Here is a 20,846-nt window from a genome sequence, read left to right on the forward strand (position 1 = left end):
TGTGTGTAGGTGTGTATTTGTGTGTATGTGAGTGTGTGTGTGTGTGTGTGTCGTACCTGTTGCTGTTCCCACTGACTGGGCTGGTGCAGTCTAACAACCCAGAGGCATCTGAAAAACATCACATGTTACCATAACAACCACGTTTCCATAACAACCACATGTTATTAGCATGTTATAATAACATTAAATTGTTCCCACATATAACATATAACAGGACAACAGACACTCCTTGTTCATTATTATCAATGTGAGAAGCAGTGTCACATAAACAAACACACACACTTACACACACACACACACACACTCACACACACACACACACACACACACACACACCTGTGAGGTCTAGAGGCTGTAGGGGTTGAACGAACTCTGGTCTCTCCACTTCAAACCAGCCCAGCAGCTCAGAGATGAAGGCCATGATGTTCACCTGAGGACACACATACACCTATACTAAATACTCCAATAAACACACACTAAACACACACACCTATACTAAATACTCCAATAAACACACACTAAACACACACACCTATACTAAATACTCCAATAAACACACACTAAACACACACACCTATACTAAATACTCCAATAAACACACACTAAACACACACACCTATACTAAATACTCCAATAAACACACACTAAACACACACACCTATACTAAATACTCCAATAAACACACACTAAACACACACACCTATACTAAATACTCCAATAAACACACACTAAACACACACACCTATACTAAATACTCCAATAAACACACACTAAACACACACAAATGCCAATACGCACAAACACAGAACTAACAGGCACAGACACACACCTACAGACACACGCACTACACACTGCTCCCCCACACACACTACCCCCCCCACACACACACACTACCCCCCCCCACACACACTACCCCCCCCCCCCCCCACACACACAACCCCCCCCAACACACACACACTACCCCCCCCCCACACACACACTACCCCCCACACACACACACTAGCCCCCACACACAGGTGCGTACGTGGAGGGTGGGCGGAGCGTAGAGCAGGTCCTCCACAGCCAGGGGGCAGCACCCCTGCAGAGTGCCGCAGCAGAACGTCCTGATCAGCTGCAGGTTATACAGGCTGTCAGCCACCGACATGGTGTCTTTCAGACACACGTCTGGAACAGGGGAGGGGGGGGGTTAGTGTGTGTGAGGTGTGTGTGGAGTGTGGTGTGTGTGTGTGTGCTGTGTATGTGTGGTGTGCGTATGTGTGGTGTGGTGTGTGAGTGTGTGTGTGTGGTGTGTGTGTAGTGTGTGTGTGTATGTGTGGTGTGGTGTGTGAGTGTGTACCCTCCAGAGGCAGCCTGCTGGGACAGTAGTAGTGCAGCACAGCAGCGATAGCACAGCCGTTAGACAGATCCTTCACCCCAGACACCAGGGGGAAGGTGGGGGTCAGTTTGGACTGGACCTTGTCCTTCCTGTAGCGGATCTGAGGGAGGGAGGGAAGGAGGGAGGAATAAAGAGAGGGAAAACATGACAAAAGAAAGGAGGGTGAGAACACCTGTCCACAGGTAAACAACCAAACAGCTAAACAACAAGATGACAACATACTGTGAAGCCAAGGTGAACCAGCCAGTCAAACTGCAGAGAAAAAATGACAAAAAACCAAGCCTGCAGTGTGTACACACACACACACACTCGCTCTTTGTCTCTCACACTCTATATCTTCATGTCTCTCACACTCTCATGTGTGCAAACCAATTATTCAGACATGACGGTTCACAACGTCGCAGTATTAAATGAAGAGGGATGACATGAGAAACGAGGCGGAGGTGAAGGAGGAACAGAGATGTGAGACTGGCCTCTAGTGGAGGGGGGACACTGTGTTCACATATACGTTCATATCATGTCTGTCGATACTGTGAATGTTAAGATATGCCAAATGTATAATATATGCCAGAAAAGTTCATACAAAAGAAGAATTTAAAGAAAAAACAGAAGGAGAAAGGGATGAAAAGAAAGGAAGCAAGGAAGTCCATCCAGTTCTGTGTTGGAGTGGAGACCAGCCAGGAGACACAGAGAATCATCCAGAGATTCAGCCAGGAGACACAGCCAGCCAGGCAGAAAGAGAGAGAGAAAGAGAAGAGAGTGGTAAAGAGAGAAAGAGAGAGAGAGGAGTGGTAGAGAGAGTATATACGTTACCACAGGCGGTTTGTTCCCCGACTCCTTCAAACAAAAAGCGATGGCATGCTGGGTGAGAGTGGCAGAGAGAGAGAGAGAGAGAGAGAGAGAGAGAGAGAGAGAGAGAGAGAGAGGAGAGAGAGAGAGAGAGAGAGAGAGAGAGAGAGAGAGAGAGAGAGAGAGAAAGAGAGAGAGAGAGACGAGAGAGAGAGGGTGGGAAGGAGAGATAGGAAGAAACCGAGAGAAGGAAAGAAAGAGGGAGCAAGGGAAGGATTTAGAGAGAGAGAGAGAGGGAGAGGGGGAGGGAAGGGGAGAGGAGACAGGGAAGGAGGGAGAGAGAGAGGATGCACACAGGTCAGTGCCAGCCATCGCCATGGACACCGTCAAACAGCAACACACATTCGGCACATTCCGTCACATGACAGAGGAGGGAGGAGAGGAAGGGGAAGGAGAGGAAGGAAGAGGAGAGGAATGAGGAGGAGAGGAAGGAGAAGGAGAGGAAGGGGGAGGAGAGGAAGGGGGAGGAGAGGAAGGAGGAGGAGAGGAAGGGGGGAGGAGAGGAAGGGGGAGGAGAGGAAGGGGGAGGAGAGGAAGGAGGGGAGGAGAGGAAGGGGGACAAGAGGAAGGGGGAGGGTCTGTACACACCATGAAGCCTGTAAAGAGAGTGAACGTTTGGAGGAAGCAGTTTGGAGGATAGACATGTAAAACTGATCAGTCACCTCATAAGGTGAAAGTTCATCTGGACAAATCTCTAAGACACAGCACTAAGACACTTGGTACAGAAAGACAGGGACAGAGAGAAAAGCACAGACAAAGAGGGAAATGGGTAGCGTGACACAGAGAGAGAGGAGAGAGAGAGGAGAGCGAGAGAGAGGCAGAGGCAGAGTTGAGGAGGACTTACAGGGACCAGTTTCCAGTACCAGCGGTTGGGACACTGTTAGACAGAAGCGAGGGACGACAGAAAGAAGGAGAGAGAGACAGAAAAGGGGGGAAGGATATGTTAGTAGCTGAAGAAGTAGAAACAGAATAAATAGCTGTGTGTGTGGTGTGTGTGTGAGAGTGTGTGTGTGTGTGTGGTGTGTGTGTGTGGTGTGTGTGTGTGTGAGAGTGTGTGTGAGAGTGTGTGTGGTGTGTGTGTGTGTGTGTGAGAGTGTGTGTGGTGTGTGTGGTGTGTGTGTGTGTGTGTGTGTGTGTGTGTGTGTGTGTGGTGTGTGTGTGTGTGTGTGTGTGTGTGGTGTGTGTGTGTGTGTGTGTGTGTGTGTGTGCGTGTGTGTGTGTGCGTGTGTGTGTGTGCGTGTGTGTGTGTGTGTGTGTGTGTGTGTGTGTGTGTGTGTGCGTGCTCACCGCAGGCTGGGCAGGCTGGAGGTCAGTGCAGGTCTGAGTCTTGTCATCATCATCCTCTGTGCTCTCCCTCAATCTCTGGTTCAGCTGCACACACACATATACACACACACATATACACACACACATATACACACTCATATATACACACTCATATATACACACTCATATATACACACACATATACTATGCACACACTACATGTATATACACACACTACATGTTCTATGTAGATTATATATATTGTTCTAATACAATGAGTTATTATAGAAGTGGAAGGGTGTTCTGCCGTGCAAAGGCAAAAGACCGTAACTTTAATTTTGTCGAAAATTATTTTTTTTCATTTTCGGAACAGTTAAGGTCTGCTTTATACTGTGGCCAAATATCTTAAATGAACTCGTCAGTTTTTCTGAAAAAAAATAAGGTTGTTATCTTCACCGTAACTTCCAAAAGCCTGCTTTGGCTTTAGAAAGCCAATGCAGAATGCCGTAACACCAGCCTTTGTTTTGCGGCACTCAAAAACGTTCAAATGCAGTTACGGTTTCAATTGAACTAATACGTAACCTAGCAACAACAAACACATCTAGCATTAGCCTAGCCTACTCGCTGGCATTCAACACCAAACATCCCAAACATGAGTCGTTTGTAAGTATCTTACCCTGGCAGTTAAATCAAAAACACTCTTGTCTTGTGAGTCTTGTGACAGGTATCCACGTGTATGTTACATTGGCTTATAAAATACAGAGTTTATATCGTGATAAGCAACTAAGTGAGCGAAGAAACGGAAGTTACTGTATTTTGCCTTGGCATGACCACTTACGATAGTATAGTATAGTATAGTGTAGTATACTATAGTATAGTATACTACTGTAACTCCAAAATAGGGGTCAAAAGTGCAGTTTAAGATCAACAATTTCAAAGATTTCTAATTTAGATAATGTGTAATCACTAAAACATCAAACTGCTAAATTTCCAGTGCCCTACCTAAAATACATTTGGCAGGACAACTACTTTGAAAGTGCAAAAACTTTGAAGTCGTTTTTCTCCGTTCTACACTTTGCCTTTGTAGGGCAGTGTTCTGGAATGGGAGGGTGTTCTGAAAGGAGGGGGGGGGGGTTACCCGGTTGACCCAGAAGAGGAGGGCGTTCTCCCATGGAGACCCACCCCCTATCTGCTCCGCCTCCGCTGCCATCTTAACCCTGCCCACCGTCTCCATGGCAGCCAATGACATCAGCGCGTCAATCAGGGCCAGGTGAGCTCGCTGCAACCACAAGGAGAGAGAGGTTCAGTGAACACACACACACTTACACACACTCACACACACTCACACGCACCGTCTTGATTGGCGTGTGTTGCAGGTCCTCCACAGTGACAGGCCTGTCCTGGTCGCGGGGGGCGTGGCCTCTGGAGGCTAGCAGCTGCAGCAGCGCCACATGGTCGCCCCCCTGCACCACACCCTGGGAGACCCCGCCCGGCCCCTGCCCCGGGCCCTTGGAGACCCCGCCCGGCCCCTGCCCCGGGCCCTGGGAGACCCCGCGGAGGTGCAGCTGGCTGTGGGCCCTCCAGTAGAGGTCGGGGGAGAGCAGCAACACACTCACACCAGCCTGGAGCTCCTGGCCAATCAGCACCGGCTCCCGGAGATCTGCCGGAACGTTCTCTACAAGAGAGGGGAGAGACACGCTCAGAAACACTCTATCTCTCTTTTCTTCATCCTTTTAGGAAAGAGATGATGTTATCATCTGCATGAGCTGCTCAGCAAAAGTGTGTGTGTGTGTGTTGCCAGGTCTTGGCTTGGAGGTCAAGGGCTTTTGCACGCAACAGTCCAAGTACACACTGTGAAAGTGTCACACACACACACTCGCTTCTTTCAGTGACCCACATTCCTCTCAGTCTTGACTGCTCAGTCAGGAAATAATATGAGCTGAATATCCCTCTATCCCTCTCTATATCCCTCTCTCTATATCACTCTTTCACTCGAACATTCTCCACCTCTTTCTGTTCCTCTATCACTCTCTACCTCTATTTCTTAAGAGGAGAGGAGGGGAAAAGAGAATACTTCCTGTGAAAGAGAGAATATGAGAGAAGATTTTAATCAAAAGGACCCCAAACCCTGTTTAACTTTCTCCATTCACTCTACAGATAGAATGCTCGGAGCTGTCGTCGTCAAGGGAACGGCGTAAGAGGCTTCAGCCATTCCGTCCCAGTAAAGACAGAATGAGACAGAATGAGACTAGACTGCAGGGCCTGGCCAACCCGCTTAGCCCAGTGCTAATTTAATGCCAGTTATGGATTGTCAATCTAACGAGGCTAGCTCAGCATGACATCTTATTTATATACGATAACATAACAAAGCTTTCCCTTACACATTGTAACCAAAAACTGCAAAATGGCCAAAACGTAATTCTGAAATGAGGATAAAAGTGAGAGACCTTGTCTAGAAGACCTGCTGCTAACACTGCAGCACCAGCGATGACCTCATCCTGACCTCTGACCTCATCCTGACCTCTGACATGGCTGCCACTCAGGTCATCAACTTGAGACAGGCCAGATGAAGGGAGGGAGGATGGAGAGAGGGAAGATCGGAGGGAGGGTCTCTCAGGGCCAGAGAGAGACTCACCCAGCTGTTTGACTCTCTCTCATCACACTTCTTTATTGATTCCTCAAGTCATTTAACAGTCAATGTCAACGACTGAACACTTAAGGAATGAGTGTCAGTATCAGAGCCACTAAGAATATTTGTTAAACTCGGAACTACTGTATTTCCCTCTAGAAAGATGTATCCTATTCAGAAAACAGCAATTGCCATGCACGGGACCGTATAATTCTCTGCAGCACATGCTAAGGTAGGCTACAACAGGGTAGCACGCGCTCTCGGGAGATGTTATCTATCACGGGATAACTGCCGTGTTTGCAGTTTGAAGTCAGTCCTTCACTGTTCCGTCTGTCCGACTCTGTCAACCATTAAAATTAGATGAGGGGGCGTGTTCCGGTACCGATAACAAAGAGAATTGCTATTGAAACGTCCCTTCATCCTTCCCCCTTTTCACATCCCCATCTGTGAAATTCTCAAATGAGAAACACCTAAGATTGAGATAGAGAAAAAAACTAATATGTATACGCTCTACTTGGGGTAAACATTTTACTTCGATTTTTATTTTTCCTTTGTGCGGCACCATCGCTGTGTCACCTTCACAGGCTGCGATGCTCATGAGCGCGCGCACACACACACACACACACACACACTGCGTGTGCGCAGGCAGAGGTTTGGACCGGGGTTGGACCAGTGAGAGTGCGTAACACTACTGATCATTCTAAAACCGTCGCCATGGAGTCTGTCTCCTGTGTTTTAACGGCAACCGACCGCCCTTTACACGCTGACCTGACACATACTACTACTGTATCAGCCCTTCTCCACGGAACACTCACTCCAGTGTAAATCCATATAAAACGTGTATATTTAGGGGTTGATGACGTGTTCTGACAGAGAATGAGAGGCTGCAGATGTTTTCAGGAACAGCTGAAACGTCACGATGTCATCAATTAACGATCATCCAGTTCCGACAGTAAAACAAAGTAAACCATCACGGATACACGGCGATATATTGATCTGGTCCGATGTGTTCAATAAGCGCCACACCCGAGCAGCCGCGCGCACGTTTGGCCTAGGCGCTATTCTCTGCTCCCTTCACACGCCGGCGAAATCGTTACAGAATAATTTTCAAAAGCGTGTCTCGCGGGGCCTATAGCTCACCTGCAGACCCGTAGGACTTTGCCAGCAGCCATCGGACACTCGCGCACACCTTGGCTCGGTTGAAGTCGTACTGGTCCAAAGGTTTTATCTCCGGTACCGTGAACGTCTTCTTCATCACATTAGCATCCACCATCTCCCTGCCTGTCCTCTCCGGAGGCTACCGAAGGATGGGAGGGGACGAGGAGTGACAATTGCTACAAAAAAAGACGCTTTCTAAAGCGGAGAAAATAAATAGTGCAACATTCAAATGTCACGGTTGCTTTGCTGAACTGAGTAGGCAGTTTATGCGATAAAGCTCCTGGATTTTAGGCGTTCCGTTATCGATAGTACATCATTTTCATCCATGACTGGCAAACTGACGTTATATTTAGCTAAGACTGTCATTGACAGTAAAATATGATGTATACTCTATTTTCGTTTATCTTCTTCCAATCCATCGTATGGTCCATAACGGTACCCATGCAGTAAGCCGCAAGCGTTTCCGTTCAGCAGGGGCGTGTAGCGAGCACCGTAGCCTGCAGCCTCAGCACCGCCGCTGTTTCTCATTGACCGAGTTTGTTTCAAGCTTTGAGGACGTCAATCAAATGCCCAGTGACCAATGGCTGACAAGAGCGAGACGAGAGTCCCAGACATGGGCGGGCTTTTGAGTTTGACACGGGGAATTCTCTCCTCCTTCCTCCTCGCAAATGCAAAAATTATAAAAATTACTATAAATTATTAGTATTTTTTATATGCAATAGTAAACAAGATAAACGAAAAATATTCTAAAGTATTATAATGATTGTTAAAAAAAACGTTTTAAACAATTGTTAAAAGAAAGAACAGCTACTGTAGTTGTATAACTAAGAATGTCGTGAAAATAATGAAAATACTGGATTTTTTTGATCTAGTAAAATAAGTATTTGTCAGCCTACTATAAAGAGATGTTCTGAGAGAGAGGGGGGGGGAGAAGGGTAAGAGAAAGAGAGAGGGGGGAAGGGAGAGAGCCAGGGAGAGGGGGGAGAGAGAGGGAGGGGAAATGGAGGGGGGGAGAGCGAGGGAGGGGAAAGAGAGGGGGGAGAGAGAGAGCAATGGAGAGGGAGGGATGGTGTAATTTACCATGAATGTAGTAGAACCAGTCTGCACTTACAGAAACTGATTGTGTGTACATGTGGGTGTGTAAGTGTTTGGGTGTGTGTGTGCAAGTGTCACAGCCAGGTGATCTCTCAACTGATGTGGTTCCTCCCCCTTTCTAGAACACAAGTTCTAGAACACAAGTTCTAGGAAACAACACTCTCTCACACACACAGACGAGGCAACTCACACACACACACACACGGACGAGACGACAAATCAAGTGCACGGTGAGTAAACGTGTGTGTTCTGTTCAGGGAGTGAAAGCCATCAGTGTTGTGTTGAACTGTTGTTGTTCTTCAACTGAACCTTGTTCTACTTTTGTAGAAGATCCTGACTAACCGAGAGGAAGAGAGACTAAGAAAGAGGAAGAGGAAGAAGAAGCGAGGAAGGGAGTAAGAGAGAGAGAAGGAGGGAGGGAGAGTAAGAAAGAGGAGTGAGGGAGCTCGTGGTTATGGGGGGGGGCACCTCTAAGGGAATCACATTGGGGGGGAGGAAGAAAGAAGAGCCGGCCCCGAGCACTGCCTGGAACAGCCTCAAGGGGGCGCTGTCCCTTCATAAACCCCCCCAGGAGAAGAAGAGGAACAGCACACTTCTGGACAAACTTCTCCTGGAGCCCTTCAAGAAGGAGGGGTCTAGCCAGAAGAGGTTCTCATTGGCTAAGGACGGGAAAGGCCCCCTGTCAATCAAGAAGCTGTCATTGAACACCTCTAAGGAGGAGTCAAAGTCGTGGAGGAACCTGGGGAGGGAACAAAAGAAGAAGAAGGAGAAGGAGAAGAAACAGAAGAAGAAGGGAGGAAAAGGAGTGTTTGACAGCGTCCTGAACTACTCTCCTCCCAGACAGAGGTTCTCTCTGGTCGAGGTGCTCGCCTGACCTAGCGACTGTCCCAAAGATGCGTTACCGTGACAATGAAGAACTGCCACCAGATATTGTGGAATGTATCGAAGCCCTCTGTGACATGCTTGCGTGTAAAAAGGGCTATACAAATAAATTTGATTTGATTTGATTATCGAGTCACGGAACACTGTTTATTTTTAGAACAGTAGCTGTCAATAAAGTTGATTCTAAGTCTATTCGTCAAGTAATCATACAATCAATAATACATGAACAATTGGTAGCATTTACACAGTCAAACTAATATTTAAAAAATGACAGTGGGTGTGTGTACGTATGCTTGTGGGTGTGTGAGTGTGTGTCAGCTCTCTGTAGAGTCCAGTAGCTCCTGTGAGGTTTCCAGAATGAGAGAAGTTACATTGAGATTGTCCTTCTCCTCTTCCTCCTCCTTCTCCCTCTCCCTCTTATAGGTCTACAGAGAGGAGAGGAGGAGGAGAAGAGAGGAGGGGGTAGGGGAAGAGAGGAGAGGAGGAGAAGAAGAAGAGAGGAGGGGGGTAGGGGGAGAGAGGAGAGGAGGGGAACAGAGCAGGAGAGAGGCAGGGAGAATGGATTGAGGATGGATCGAGGAAAACAGTAAAAGAGAAGGGGAATGAGAAGAGAAAATGTTAGTATCATGCAAAGAAAGGAAGAGAAAGAGAGGAGGACTCAGACGTGACTAAGCAATTGTCGAACACAGGAAACGGAAAACAATTATCAGTGGTATTTATTCCTTTTAGGCAATATTTTCTGCAACAATATATTTCTTTTGTAAAAAAAAAAAGTATAAAAAAAACATTTACAAAAAAATTCAACAGCAACCATTAATAAAAGGCAAAATGCTATTTACAATTCTGGCTAAAAAGTTTTTATATAATCTGAACTGGTCTATATAACTAGTCTGGAGTATTTGCAAATAACCAGCCCCAAAGCAAATACTTATCTAAGATTTGAAGTATTTGAAAACATAAAATCAAAAACAACGTTTGATCCATGTATCCTTGAACACCTTGATAAATCATATTTCTTAAAAATCTGAAAATTAAGTTCATATACAATAAGATGGATACAATGGAGTCAGAAGGCTGAGCGGTGAGGGAGTCGGGCTAGTAATCAGAAGGTTGCCGGATCGATTTCCCGCCGTGCAATATGACGTTGTGTTCTTGGGCAAGGCACTTCACCCTACTTGCCTCGGGGGGAATGTCCCTGTACTCGTGTAAGTCGCTCTGGATAAGAGCGTCTGCTAAATGACTAAATGTAAATGTAAATTACAATACCCCTTAAGTCGCTGAATATCACTATTCACTTTTAGAATCCTGTAGATTTAGCCACTACTGGCAGAATTAGCAACCAAAGTTTGTGTGTGTGTGTAGGTATGTGTTCAGGCATATTTGGCAAATATACAATTTTCTTTGCAAAAATATGCACACATACACCTTAAACACTGCACACATACACATCTCTCTATCAGTGTTGCTGTGGGGGTGCACCGTCCGTGACAGGACATATAAATGATGTGTGTGTGGGTACAGTGTAAAAAGGAAACAAGGCATAAGCACAACGTGTTCCAACTACACACACACACACACACACACACACACACACACACTCTTTCTCTCTCTCTAATCTCAGGCACCACAGAGAGGAGCAGTAAGAAACACAAATGGCTCCATGTTCAGACCAGACACACCGGAGGTGAGTTCGATTTACTTCTAATCCACACTGAGGCTTGTTACTTTGGTTTAAGATCGCTGCGAGAGGCAAATCAAGTGCACCCCAAGTGTTAGCGCAGCTAAAGTCTCTAACCCGTCACAGCCTGTTGTCGCGGAGACAGCTATAGCATCAAGTGTCAGGTTGGGTCAGTGGTTGGTTGCCATGGTGATGGTACTGGATGTTGCCCCCCCCCCCCACCCCACCCCATGTCGTCTATCCGTTTAGCTTCCACAAGTTGCTGTGGTGACCACCACGCCCCCCTCCCTCCAATAACCCCTACTCTCCCCCGCCCGACCGGCCAAGCTCGCTGCCGTTGACGCCTTTGTGGCCACCATCGCCCCCGTCGCCGTTGTCGTGGCGATGGTTGCCGTGGGAAGCGTCCGACAGTACCTCGTGCTCCAGGGTGTCGAAGCGGACGGCGGACTCCAGCTTGTCGCCGGGGCGACGGCACAGGCAGCACAGGATCTTGCGGAAGGTGCGGAGCATGTCTTTGTCCCTGAAGGAGTAGATGATGGGGTTCACCAGTGAGTTACACTCAGCCAGGACCAGGCTATACTTCTCATAACGCAGCACCTGGCAGGAGTCACAGCCCAGCCCGTCCAGCAGGAGGACCACCAGCCCTGGGGTCCAGCACACCACGAAGCAGCCTGGAGGAGGAGGGGGAGGAGGGAGAGAGGAGGGAGAGGAGGGAGGAGGGAGAGGAGGAGGGAGAGAGAGAGGAGGGAGAGGAGTAGGGAGAGGAGGAGGGAGAGAGAGAGGAGGGAGAGGAGGGAGAGAGAGAGGAGGGAGAGGAGGAGGGAGAGAGAGAGGAAGAGGGAGAGGAGGAGGGAGAGAGAGAGGAGGGAGAGGAGGAGGGAGAGGAGGAGGGAGAGAGAGAGGAGGGAGAGGAGGGAGGAGGGAGAGGAGGAGGGAGAAGGAGAGGAGGGAGAGGAGGAGGGAGAGGAGGATGAGGGAATGGTGAGAGAGGAAGGAAGGAAGGAAGGAAGGAAGGAAGGAAGGAAGGAAGGAAGGAAGGAAGGAAGGAAGGAAGGAAGGAAGGAAGGGAGGGAGAAGAAGAGGAAAGGCACAAAGAAAGGGAGGGAGGAAAAGAGAGCAGAAAGGAGGTTTGAAGGAGTTGAAGAGAGGAAAGAGTGGGGAAAGGAGAGAGAGGTTGTAATTGAGCTGTAACACACACACACACATTTCAGTGTGTGGTTTCGGGTTGGTCTTTTGGATCAGATTTCATTGTGATAATACCTAATTACACAATGTAACAGCTCAGGAATTCTCACACACACACAAAATATGGCTTTTTCATGCACATAAATTCACGCAAAACAAGGATACTGATACCTAAAAGAATGTGCAAGGACAGTAAAACAACCGCACACACTCGGACACACAGGAGAGGAGAGAGAGAAGAGGAGGGAGAGGGGAGGAGAGGGGAGGGGAGGTGAGAGGGGAGAGGAGAGAGAGGGGAGGTGAGAGGGGAGAGGAGAGGGGAGAGGAGAGAGAGGGGAGGAGAGAGAGGGGAGGAGGGAGAGGGGAGGAGGGAGAGGGGAGGAGAAGGGAGGGGAGGTGAGAGGGGAGAGGAGAGAGAGGGGAGGTGAGAGGGGAGAGGAGAGGGGAGAGGAGAGGAGAGAGAGGGGAGGAGGGAGAGGGGAGGAGGGAGAGGGGAAGAGAAGGGAGGGGAGGAGAAGGGAGGGGAGGTGAGGGGAGAGGAGGGAGGAGGGAGAGGGGAGGAGAAGGGAGGGGAGAGAGGAGACAGTAGAGAGGAGAGTGTTTTCATATGGTGGTGGTTTAACTATGCAGCTCCGTCTGTCTGGACATGCTCAGAGTTTCCAAACGCACAATCACACACACAATCACACACACACACATGGGAACACACTAACACAAACACTATAGGATTTAGGTTAGCCCGTTCGGAAAACTGTTGACAGGAGCAGTACTAAGAATGTCAATGTAGCTGTACTTACTTGAACTTGAACACACACACACTTTCAAGGAAGACATAATCGCTAAACACATACACATTTGTGGCATGCAAATAGTTTCTATTTAGTGTGTGTGTGTGTGTGTGTGTGAGGAAGAGATAAAGTGGGAAACATTTAACATTCCTGAACTTGAGGAATTTAATCAGGAACTAAAACATGGGAGGATGGGAAGAAGGAGTGAAGAGAGGAAAGAGAGGAGAGGAGAGGAGGGAAGGAGAAGAGGAGAGGAGGAAAGGAGGACAGGAAGGAAGGAGGAGAGGGGGGGAGGAGGAGGGGAGGAGGAGAGGGAGGGGTGGAGGAGGAAAGGAGAGAAGGAGGAGAGGAGAGAAGGAGGAGAGGACAGAAGGAGGAGAGGAGGGAAGGAGGAGAGGATGTAAGGAGGAGAGGAGGGAAGGAGGAGAGGAGGGACGGAGAGATGGAGGAGGAGAGGAGAGAAGGAGGAGAGGAGGGAAGGAGAGGTGGAGGAAAAGAGGAGAAGAGCGGTGAAGGACGAAAGGAGAAGACAGAGGGGCAGGAGAGAGGGGGAGGAGAGAGGAGGAGGGGGGAGGAGAGAGGAGGGGGGGGAGCAAGGGGAGAGCAAAGGAAGAGGAGAAGGGAAAAGGAAAGGAGTAGAGAGGATTGGATAACGGGGAAAGATTGATCACGTCAACCGAACATCAACAGCTAAGAGAGGAAATATCAGGCAAGGGAAAGGGGGGAGGGGAGGCAGGGGGAAGGAAGGAGGGGGTAAAGGGGAGGAGGGAGGTGGAGGGAAGGAGGGGGTAAAGGGGGGGAGGGAAGGAGGGGGTAAAGGGGAGGAGGGAGGGGGAGGGAAGGGGGGGTAAAGGGGAGGAGGGAGGGGGAGGGAAGGAGGGGGTAAAGGGGAGGAGGCAGGGGGAGGGAAGGAGGGGGTAAAGGGGAGGAGGCAGGGGGAGGGGGAGGGAAGGAGGGGGTAAAGGGGAGGATGAGGGAGGGGGAGGGAAGGAGGGGGTAAAGGGGAGGAGGCAGGGGGAGGGAAGGAGGGGGTAAAGGGGAGGAGGCAGGGGGAGGGGGAGGGAAGGAGGGGGTAAAGGGGAGGATGAGGGAGGGGGAGGGAAGGAGGGGGTAAAGGGGAGGAGGCAGGGGGAGGGAAGGAGGGGGTAAAGGGGAGGAGGGAGGGGGAGGGAAGGAGGGGGTAAAGGGGAGGAGGGAGGGGGAGGGAAGGAGGGGGTAAAGGGGAGGAGGGAGGGGGAGGGAAGGAGGGGGTAAAGGGGAGGAGGGAGGGGGAGGCAGGGGGAGGGGAACCAGTGTCTGGTTGAACGAGTCAAGACAAGCAAGAGAATGTTTGCAGTGTATATGTCCATGTGGATGTTTGTGTATGTGTGTGTGTGTGCGTGTGTGAGTGTGTGTATGTGTGCGAGTGTGTGTATGTGTGCGTGTGTGAGTGTGCGTGTGTTTTACATGCTGTTTGGATAAAGAGCCAAAATGTAAATGTGAAATGCTGCTAATTCCTGAATGTGTGTTAATGTGTCTTTTATGTCTGTGTGTGTGTATATGCTTGTGTATGTTTATGTGTGATCGTGCATGTTTACCAGTGTATGTTTATGCGTGGGTGTGTTTACGTGTGTGGGTACCAACATACACACACCTCCCGCACCCCCCCCCCCTCCTCACCCAGGATCATGGACACGGTCTTCATCAGGTTCACCACCGTCTCCTTGTGCCGGGCCTGCGTGGTGTGCTGACTCATCCTCTGGCTCTTCCTCCGCACGTACACGAAGATCCTCGTGTAAACGGCCAGCATGATGGAGAAGGTGAGCAGGTTGAGCAACGCCCAGAACACCAGGTAGCTGCGGCTGTAGAGCGGAGCCATGGTGGAGCAGTTGGGCAGGTCGCACATGCAGTGCCAGCCCATGGTAGGAACCAGGCCCATGACGATGGCCAGGGCCCAGATCCCTGCGATCAGGAGGCCCACCCGCCGGTTGGTCATCTTGCTGTGCAGCTGCATGGTGAAGATGGTCTGGTGACGCTCCACGGCAATGGCCAGAAGGTTGACCACGGAGGCGGTCAGGCTGGTGTCGATCAGGCCCTGCCGGATGAACCACTGGGTGGGCGACAGCTTAATGGTCCAGGGGCCGGTGTGGAACATGAGGTGGAGGTAGGAGATGCCTGGAAATGGGGGGCGGACTGCATCAGTACTGTACTAATACTGCATCAGTACTGTACTAATACTATACTAAGTCTGCATCAGTACTGTACTAATACAGCATCAGTACTGTACTAATACTGCATCAGTACTGTACTAAGACTATACTAAGACTGCATCAGTACTGTGTGAAAGAAATGTTGGGCCTATGTACAATGAATTTGTTTTAGGAGAAGTTACAGTTGGATAAGAAGCTTGTTGACACAATACAATGTATGTTGATTCAACTCATTTGGTAGAGACGCCACCTGCAGTTTTATAACACCTAACTAGGAGACATGAAGTCTAGGAGACGTGAAGTCTGGGTGACCTGAAAGAGTTGTTGTCACCTGGGGGGAAGAGACAGTTGGTCTGAAGACCATGTGGATTCAACTGTATTGTTCTAAGGATTTAACCAATGACAGAAGAGATTTGGTATAGCTTCATGTCTGTAGGATGGACCAATGACTTTTGAGAACTGTTGTATCTATAAAATGGTCTGTTGAAGAATGTTCTGGGGGGTTCAGGGCCATCAGCTGAGTAGTGCTGGTGGGCTGGATTCTCCCGGTTCCATTCTAGAATGCTAGATGGAGCTGTATGGGATTGTCTTTGTCTTATTGTCTTATGTTTGTGTGCTGATGATGTTATGTGTTACCTTACCTATGTAAGGTAACGTTATTATGTTTACATCTACGTCAAATAAACATTAACTATACTTCACCGACCAGCTTGAACGATTGATTCTCTCAAAAACTTCCACGACAACTGTACTAATACTGCATCAGTTCTGTACTAAGACTGCATCAGTACTGTACTAATACTATACTATGTACTATACAGTACTCCTAGAGTACTCCAGTACTCCTACAGTACTCCTTCAGTACTCCTCCAGTACTCCTACAGTACTCCAGTATTCCTACAGTACTACAGTAACACAACAGTACTCCTACAATACTACAGTAACACTACAGTAAAACTACAGTAACACTACAGTACTCCTCCAGTACTCCTGCAGTACTCCTCCAATACCTACCAGAGAACAGGTCAGCAGCGGCCAGGTTTCCCAGCAGGTAGTAGATGGGGTAGTGAAAGCGGCGGTTGATGAAGATGGCCGTCATGACGAGGATGTTGGAGAGGATGACGATGACACACACCGTCAGGCCGAGGCCCACCACCATGTAGTCACGGCGACGCCAGTGGTCGCTGATGATCTTCCCGCTCTCGTTGTAGAAAAACTTCACAGTTTCGTTGTCGTAGCACCTGTGGGCGTCGGCCATCGCCTGGGTGGGCGGAATGGTGGCGGCCATCTGGCCAATGAGATTGGAGCTGGGGGAGTGGGCGGGACTTCAGAGGAATGGGCCAATGGGGTTGGCTGAATGCTTGAGAGGGAAGGGGCGTATGAAAGGGGCGGGGTTAGAGCTACATGCAGACTTTCCCTATTGGTGGGTTGTGTATGGACATGCCAACAGATGTTTGATTGACATGTCTCTCCTCCAATGGTGCAGATCTGTGTGTGAAGGATCAATAACAATATTTTAGACAAGAGCTGCACATTCTCAGACAATAACACACACACACACACAAAATACAAAAAATTAAATCCATTCAAGCTCTAGAAAAATCTTTTAGGAGAGAAACAAAGAGCCAGCTGTAATAGTCTTCAGTGTCAAGGTTGTGTGTGTGTGTGTGTGTGTGTGTGTGTGTGTGTGTGTGTGTGTGTGTGTGTGTGTGTGTGTGTGTGTGTGTACAAACCATCCACAGCCTTGACCCCCTCCCCCCACAACCCCCCCCCCCCCACACACAGAACACACACACCCCTCTCCGTCAGCTACAGACACAGTGAGGCAGTTCTCTACTGTACAGACACACCTCAGAATTACACAATCACCCGTGTAACCCAATCTCTATCTAAACACACACACACACACACACCCAAACATGCAAACATATCCCTACTGACCCACTCTCCGACAGAGGGAGGTTGAGCGACGGAACTGGAGAGGGAGGGAAACAGAGAGAGAGTTGAACTAACTCTGACTAAAGATCAGGAATGTAGAGGGAGTGTTTGTGGTGGTTGTGTGTGTGCGTGTAGTTGAGTGTGTGTGACGTGTATTCCTGCACACGTGTTCTATATTGTGTGTGTCCTAGGGTCTCTTACAGTGTGTGTGTTGAAGTGTCCTATAATATGTGTGTGTGTATGGGTGTGTGTGTTCAGGAACTGAAACATCCAGCTGTCTACACTCACAAACCCCTCCCACTAACCCAGCTAAACCCCTCCCACACTGAGCTGTCAATCAAATATCTGGGTCCTCTGGTCAACTCATGTCATCTCAATACTGGAACTGAAACACTGCCTCTCTCTCCTCAGTTCTCATGTCTCTCCTCTCTCTACCCTCAGTTCTCATGTCCCTTTCCCTTCTCTCCCCTCCCCCCTTCCCCGTACCTCTCTCAGTTCTCATGTCTCTTCAAAAAGACACAGGGCCCAGTTACACACACACACACACACCTCTGCAGGAGACGTGACAGTGGCATCCGTGCTTCTTAGGTGCCTCTCTCTCCTCTCTCTCCCCTCTCTCTCCTCTTTCTCCCCTCTCTCTCCTCTCTCTCTCCCCCCTCTCTCCCCTCTCTCTCTTAGGTGCCTCTCTCCTCCCTCTCAGTTCTCATGTCTCTCTTCCCTCTCTCTCTCTCTCTCTCTCTCTCTCTCTCTCTCAGTTCTCATGTCTCTCTTCCCTCTCTCTATCTCACTTCCTCCATCAGTTCACACAGGATGTCTATGTGTCTGATGACACCAGCCATTTATAAAGCAGTTCAGCATCTGTTCTGAATCTGACGAGGACGTCTACCATGATACCATGACGACCCCTCTGCCTCTGACACACACCCGCTAACAAACAAGCACGGGGGGAATGTCCCTGTACTTACTGTAAGTCGCTCTGGATAAGAGCGTCTGCTAAATGACTAAATGTAAATGTAATGAACTGGTTCAGGAAACAGCAGTTTGAATCCTAACCTGTTATTACCAGAGAAGACACACCCACTGTGCCAGATCTCTCTCTCCTTCCTTCCCCTCTCTCATGACCTGTTAGAATTAACCCATAAGTACTACAAACCGTGCATGTGCGTGTGTGTGGGTGTGTGTGTGGGTGGGGGGGATATTTACCAATATAGATAACGCACGTTCACTTGTGATGGACCAGTAAGGCGACCACAGGCAGATGCTGAAAACGAAAACAAGAGCAGCCCGCGTGTTGTTCCGAGAAACGAAAAGTCGTTTGGAACACCTACAACACGTTTTGTAACACACACACACAGTTCAACTCGAAAAGCACGATGTGACTATTTCACCCCACCTCTATGAGGTGGGGAAAAAGAGACTCTGACCTATGCAAATTACTATTTCATTATCTCCTCCTCGAGGCGCGTGCTTGAACACCAGGGCGTGGGTACAGGCCTTGGTGAGTGTGTAACGCGTGAACGTGTAAATTCCCACCGGTGATTGGCAGGACACCGACAAAACACTCCTGTTGCGCACAAACGCTCAGTAGAGTAGGTATCGGTCTAATGTACATTGTCCACTGTCTCCCGTCCCACCGAAGTAGTACATCTGTCCTTGTGTCTAACTGAGGAATGTTATTAATAAAGTTGCACCAAGCTGAAAAGCTCCATGTTTTGCATGCTGACACATGAAGCGCGCTCTCTTACTTATAGGCACTCCACAGCTGCCACTGCACGCGAGCCAACCCGCATCACCCACACACGCGCGCGCTTACCCATACTCGCGCCTTCTCGGAACAAGTTCGGAAAAAGGCGAAGGAGTGAGAGGTGAAAAGATTCGCAATAACCTTGCATTTTGACTCACACAAGCGAAAAAAAAAGATCTTAATTTCCACAAAAGCATTTTAGAAACAAGTTAATTAAAAACAACAAGTTACGGATATGGATGGTACCGCCCATGTTGGCAGTCGCAGAGCTTTACCTTTCACAAACTGCACTGAAAAAGTTTGGCTTTGTTTGAACGTAACTATTCAACATGTATCTTACCGTGTTCCCGTTCCAGTCACTCCACCATGTAAAACCTCCAGGTTGAAAACTAGTCTTTTCTCTCAAATACAAAGTTGGCCGAAAATCACGTTCCTTTCTCCAGTTTCGAGTGACGTTGGTCGTCGGAGAGTTTACCTGTCCGTAACGAGCTCTCTAACCGGGGAGGGTGGGGGTAGGAACGAAGGGCGCGGCAGACTCGGTGACATCCGACAGACAATAGGAACATCGGTGTGTTCCGCTCAACCTGGGCGGCCGAGTTCCCACCCCCATGGCTTCCCTTGGTTGGACGTGCGCAACACAGGAACCAATAGGCAGAGTCAGTTTGGTGATTGACAATGTAGGTGCAAGTGTGGACTGAAGACTTCCGTCTGATGTATGACGTTTCGACGAAGCGTTGAGATGAAAGTTAAGAATTAAAACTGTGTTTCTACAATAAAAATTATTGAACTGTGTGAGGAAACAGGTAGTTAATGGAAAGGTTAGCTTTGTCAACGGACGCCAGATAATAAAAGACGATGGATGTGATGAGTAGGGGGGAGATGGTGATAATCATGTGATCGGAATGATGAAGATAATTGGCCTCAGTACCTTGGTATCGATGAAAACAGAATGTTTGGTGCGTTCTGTCTTTGTATTGACACAAACCTTGTTTATTCGGAGTATGGTCTATGACTCCGTTGGCATGCTTGTTAGGAAGCATTTCTATACGTGTTTATACAAGAATGGGAAGAAAAGGTACTGATACTAATCAGATCAGTTGTGTGTGTATACACTACAGGTTGTGTGTAGTTACTGTTAAGTCAGAACCCTTAACGTTTCCACAGGAAGTGGTTTGGCAGGCTTTTCTGTAGCTAGGCAACCTACATGAGCTCACCCATGTGAACGATTACACACGTACGCATGCTCACGCAAACAAACACACACACACACACACAAAAACACAAATAAGAGAAGGGACGAACACCCAATAAAACAGCATTCAACCAGAACTCCTTAGCGTGACAGAGCCTGTGTGTTTGTGTGTGTTTGTTTCAATCTACAGTTGTTGTGCAGATGTGAACAAGCCTGTGAGACCGTGACTGTGTGTGTGTGTCCCTGTGACTGTGTGTCCCCGTGATTGTGTGTGTGCTAATCACAGATGGGATTGCTTATTGACATCTGGAATACATTTAGTGGGTACCTTGATGTCCCAATGATGTTTCCCTCCTTCCTCCCTCCCTCCCCTCCTCCCTCCCTCCCCTCCTTCCTCCCTCCCCTCTCTTTATCCCCCCTCCTCCCTGCCACCTTAACCGTAGTCACCTTCAGATGTGTGTGTTACCCCTCACCACCTCTCTCTCTCTCTCTCTCTCTCTGATGACATCATCCCCCCACACATTCTCTGTTCCTCTGATGTCATTCTGCAGTGTGTGATGTCATTCTGCAGTGTGTGATGCTGATGCAGTGGGACAACTTCAGCTGGAACTTTAGGATTTACTGCTGCAACAAGACATGTGTACTAGTCATGTGACTAAACACACGCACACACACTAAACCACAGTTACCTCAACTCTTCCACAATCACACCCTACAATAAGCTTATACTCCAACTCTCCCACAATCACACCCTACAATAAGCTTATACTCCAACTCTCCCACAATCACACCCTACAATAAGCTTATACTCCAACTCTCATTTTCAGCCTTTGTTCTGTTTTTCTTTCCTCCCCTATTGACTCAGTAAGGGCCACTGC

At 48.7% G+C, this 20,846-nt stretch overlaps 3 protein-coding genes across 7 annotated transcripts; 1 reads left to right on the top strand and 2 right to left on the bottom strand.

Moving 5' to 3' along the window:
• Positions 1 to 90: 90 nt before the first annotated feature.
• On the bottom strand, positions 91 to 8,217 carry LOC124483750 (calmodulin-regulated spectrin-associated protein 3-like). The gene is made up of 7 exons (XM_047044294.1): positions 7,260 to 8,217; positions 4,843 to 5,165; positions 4,629 to 4,769; positions 3,512 to 3,595; positions 1,337 to 1,475; positions 1,025 to 1,164; positions 91 to 108 (listed from the first exon to the last, which is right to left on the bottom strand). Exons 1-7 carry the CDS (start codon positions 7,390 to 7,392, stop codon positions 91 to 93), a joined length of 978 nt encoding a protein of 325 aa, XP_046900250.1. The 5' UTR covers positions 7,393 to 8,217.
• A 148-nt stretch (positions 8,218 to 8,365) lies between these two features.
• Positions 8,366 to 9,515, top strand: LOC124483431 (treacle protein-like). The gene is made up of 2 exons (XM_047043887.1): positions 8,366 to 8,602; positions 8,700 to 9,515. The coding sequence occupies exon 2, from the start codon at positions 8,827 to 8,829 to the stop codon at positions 9,244 to 9,246; it is 420 nt and encodes a 139-aa protein (XP_046899843.1). The 5' UTR covers positions 8,366 to 8,602; positions 8,700 to 8,826; the 3' UTR covers positions 9,247 to 9,515.
• A 51-nt stretch (positions 9,516 to 9,566) lies between these two features.
• On the bottom strand, positions 9,567 to 19,391 carry lpar2b (lysophosphatidic acid receptor 2b). 5 transcript variants are annotated; one of them, XM_047043871.1, is made up of 5 exons: positions 19,117 to 19,391; positions 16,109 to 16,582; positions 14,565 to 15,059; positions 11,347 to 11,452; positions 9,567 to 9,679 (listed from the first exon to the last, which is right to left on the bottom strand). In XM_047043871.1, the coding sequence occupies exons 2-5, from the start codon at positions 16,380 to 16,382 to the stop codon at positions 9,622 to 9,624; spliced, it is 933 nt and encodes a 310-aa protein (XP_046899827.1). In that variant the 5' UTR covers positions 16,383 to 16,582; positions 19,117 to 19,391; the 3' UTR covers positions 9,567 to 9,621. The 5 variants fall into 5 exon arrangements, with proteins under 5 accessions (XP_046899827.1, XP_046899825.1, XP_046899824.1 ...); XM_047043869.1 differs by having other exon boundaries at positions 11,347 to 11,603; positions 19,117 to 19,321; XM_047043868.1 differs by lacking the exon at positions 9,567 to 9,679 and adding an exon at positions 18,236 to 18,293 and having other exon boundaries at positions 10,439 to 11,603; positions 19,117 to 19,382.
• Positions 19,392 to 20,846: the final 1,455 nt, after the last annotated feature.

Source organism: Hypomesus transpacificus, chromosome 21 (assembly GCF_021917145.1).
Source record: "Hypomesus transpacificus isolate Combined female chromosome 21, fHypTra1, whole genome shotgun sequence".
NCBI classification, from domain to species: domain Eukaryota; kingdom Metazoa; phylum Chordata; class Actinopteri; order Osmeriformes; family Osmeridae; genus Hypomesus; species Hypomesus transpacificus.